Source organism: Gavialis gangeticus, unplaced genomic scaffold (genome assembly GCF_001723915.1).
Source record: "Gavialis gangeticus isolate Ggan-Ray unplaced genomic scaffold, GavGan_comp1, whole genome shotgun sequence".
NCBI classification, from domain to species: domain Eukaryota; kingdom Metazoa; phylum Chordata; order Crocodylia; family Gavialidae; genus Gavialis; species Gavialis gangeticus.
In genome coordinates, this window is record NW_017728991.1 from 5,100,545 (window position 1) to 5,103,041 (window position 2,497).

General features: G+C 47.3%; 1 protein-coding gene across 2 annotated transcripts in view; it reads right to left on the reverse strand.

Moving 5' to 3' along the window:
* Positions 1-1,973, reverse strand: part of AMZ2 (archaelysin family metallopeptidase 2) — a 48,078-nt gene extending 46,105 nt beyond the window's left edge. Inside the window, exons 1-2 of one of the 2 annotated variants that reach the window (XM_019516446.1) lie at positions 1,322-1,973; positions 690-972 (exon numbers count right to left, since the gene is read on the reverse strand). In XM_019516446.1, coding sequence (XP_019371991.1) covers positions 690-972 — 283 coding nt within the window. In that variant the 5' untranslated portion in view covers positions 1,322-1,973. The remainder of the gene's footprint in view (positions 1-689; positions 973-1,321) is intronic. The other variant, XM_019516439.1, reaches the window with a different exon arrangement.
* Positions 1,974-2,497: the final 524 nt, after the last annotated feature.

Genomic DNA, 2,497 nt, shown 5'->3' on the forward strand with positions numbered 1-2,497 from the left:
CTGATCCTTTTTTTTTTTTTTTAACTTCCAGATTTATTTTTCTCTCAAAATTACACATATACTTTAGAACAAATCAGAAAAACAGGAAGGTTGAAATCTTCCACAGGTTTACTGCCACCATTATTGACATGCCTGCACCCAACATACTACCAAAAAATACATTACAATAACAGCACTAATTTGCTTTTTTCCAATCGCGCAGAAGCCCAAAGTACTTTGTGAATATTCATGAGACTTCACAATACTCCCATAAAGCTCGTGTTTCACCCATCTAAGCATAGGTGAACCGAGGCCCAAATCAAGGTCCTAATTCCACAGGCATTTATAGGTGTACTTGCATTTATTCACATGAATAATCCCTTTAACTATAATGGGAACAACTCACATGGGCAAAGCTAAAAACATCCCTAAGCACGGGGATCTACGGGAATTATTCCAAGCTGCGCATTTGAACAGATGCAACAGGAGCGGGTCCCAGAAAACGCGATTCCCGCACCTCCTGTTCTACGCACTAGACAGTTTGCCTGTAGACGGGAGCTAAGGTAGCGTGTTCTTGTTTGAAACCTGGAACACACAACTTAACTAGGGGATTACAACTAACACATAAATCAATACTTTGTTTTATGGGAACGGCATATTAGGACCATGGATATCCTGGGACTGTTTCAGAGATCGCAGTTCAGCATTACCGATGGGCTGTACATAAATGGCACTTTTCTGGGAAGTTGGTGTGCTTCTGTAACGGTCGTGGTAAAACTGCTCGAAGTCCTGCGTGGGCTCTGGATGCGAGGAGATCCAGTCCGACTCCGAATGCAGCGTGATCGGTGCAAAGAGAGCGCTGTGCGGCCGAAACGCCTCATCCAGCAAACGCTTCTCCCCGGGCTCGAGCTTCTCGTACAGCCTCACAAGCTGTGTGTTTTTGGAGATGAGCGCTGCTTTCAGCACCTCCTCCGAATGTTTAATTACCTTCATCTGACCAAAGAGAAAGACCCGAAAGATTTAGCAAACCCAGACTTCATTCCCAGTGCTAAGTTCCCTCTTTCTTTTTGGCCACCACTCCGCAGTCCCAGACTGCTGCTCCTTTCTGATCTTGCTGGTAAGCTGGCATATGCTTTCTACTGCCTGCTTGATAGCTAGCCTGCCAGGGTAGCTGGATTCCTCTTCTCCCTGCAATTTCCATACCCAGCCCCCAACGCATGAGTAGCTTCTGCTTTCAGTGGTGGGGGGGAGAAAGAAGGACCAACATGGGAAGATCCTGCTGCAAAATCCCCAGTTGCAAGCGTAGGTATTACATCATTCTCCTGTTTCAGCCTCCACTTACAGTAGCAAGAGGGATTTTGGTGCATTAGTCTGGCAGCAAGCTCTTTAGACCCAACTCCGATCTCTTTTACGCTGTTTTGTGGCACAGGGGTGTAGCTCCCTTGGCCGACCCCAGCAGCTGGCGATGAGGAGTCAACGCCAGGGAACTGAACGGTTCCTTCCACGATCTTAGGCAAGTCTAATGATAGTTTATGGACTGAAATGTGCTGCAACAACAACAAAAAAAGCCAACTTGTTATGCAGTGGTTGAAGCATTTCTTGGTATAATGTGAGCAGTTGCCAATTTCTTTTTCCCCTCATAAGGTCATTTTTGTAAATCACCCATTTCCTAAGACAGTATCTCAGCATCTCATCGCTTGCCTCTTTCCCCACCTTCATCAGCGATTAGTGCATACGATCGGTGATCAAGATAGCTGTGATAACAGTCACATACACCAGTGTGCATCAGCAAACTGAAAGCAGAAGCACCCATGAGGAATATGATGACATTAATTAAAAGAGGAGATTTTTATGGAGGGCCTTGGCCAGCTAAGCCACAGATTTCTGGATTTAGCAACTTTAACCAGGGAGATTTTTGAGGAAATATAGACAATGTGGGCACGATCCTGGTTGTGGACTGCCCGCAGATACCGCCAGCAGTGTCAGCAGCTGGGGGGGGAGGAAAGGAGCAAGCAGTGACTGCTCACAGGCACTGCCATCAGTGTCAGCAGTGCCTTTTCATAGGGGGTGCACAGTCATGCTCAGGGGGTGCATGTTGCTAATGACTGCAGGCATACTAGCCCCTGCTGAGGCCATCACACCTGCCAGCTTTCAAGGAAATAGGTACAGGGGTTTCTGGGAAACTGCACCTCAAGCAAAACTTGTGACATGTGCGACTGTGCGTTAAAGCGCACCCTCACTGGTGCTGGGGCATCTACACAACATGGTAGTGTGCCCCAGTGAGGCCTCCTCCTCCCCTACAGCCTCATCCCGGTCCACCACTTTAAATGGCAACAGGTAATAACTTAGTAAGCAGCACAGTAGCACCAGTAGCATATCAGGCAGCCAAACAGTCACAGTCAATGTCAGAGAAGTCCTTCCCCCTCTTCCCTCTCCCTCTCCTTACTTTGTTTCCCTGCAGGCAAGCCCAGTTTCAGCTTCAAAACTTGAAACATTTTGAAACATTTCAACTGCCCTC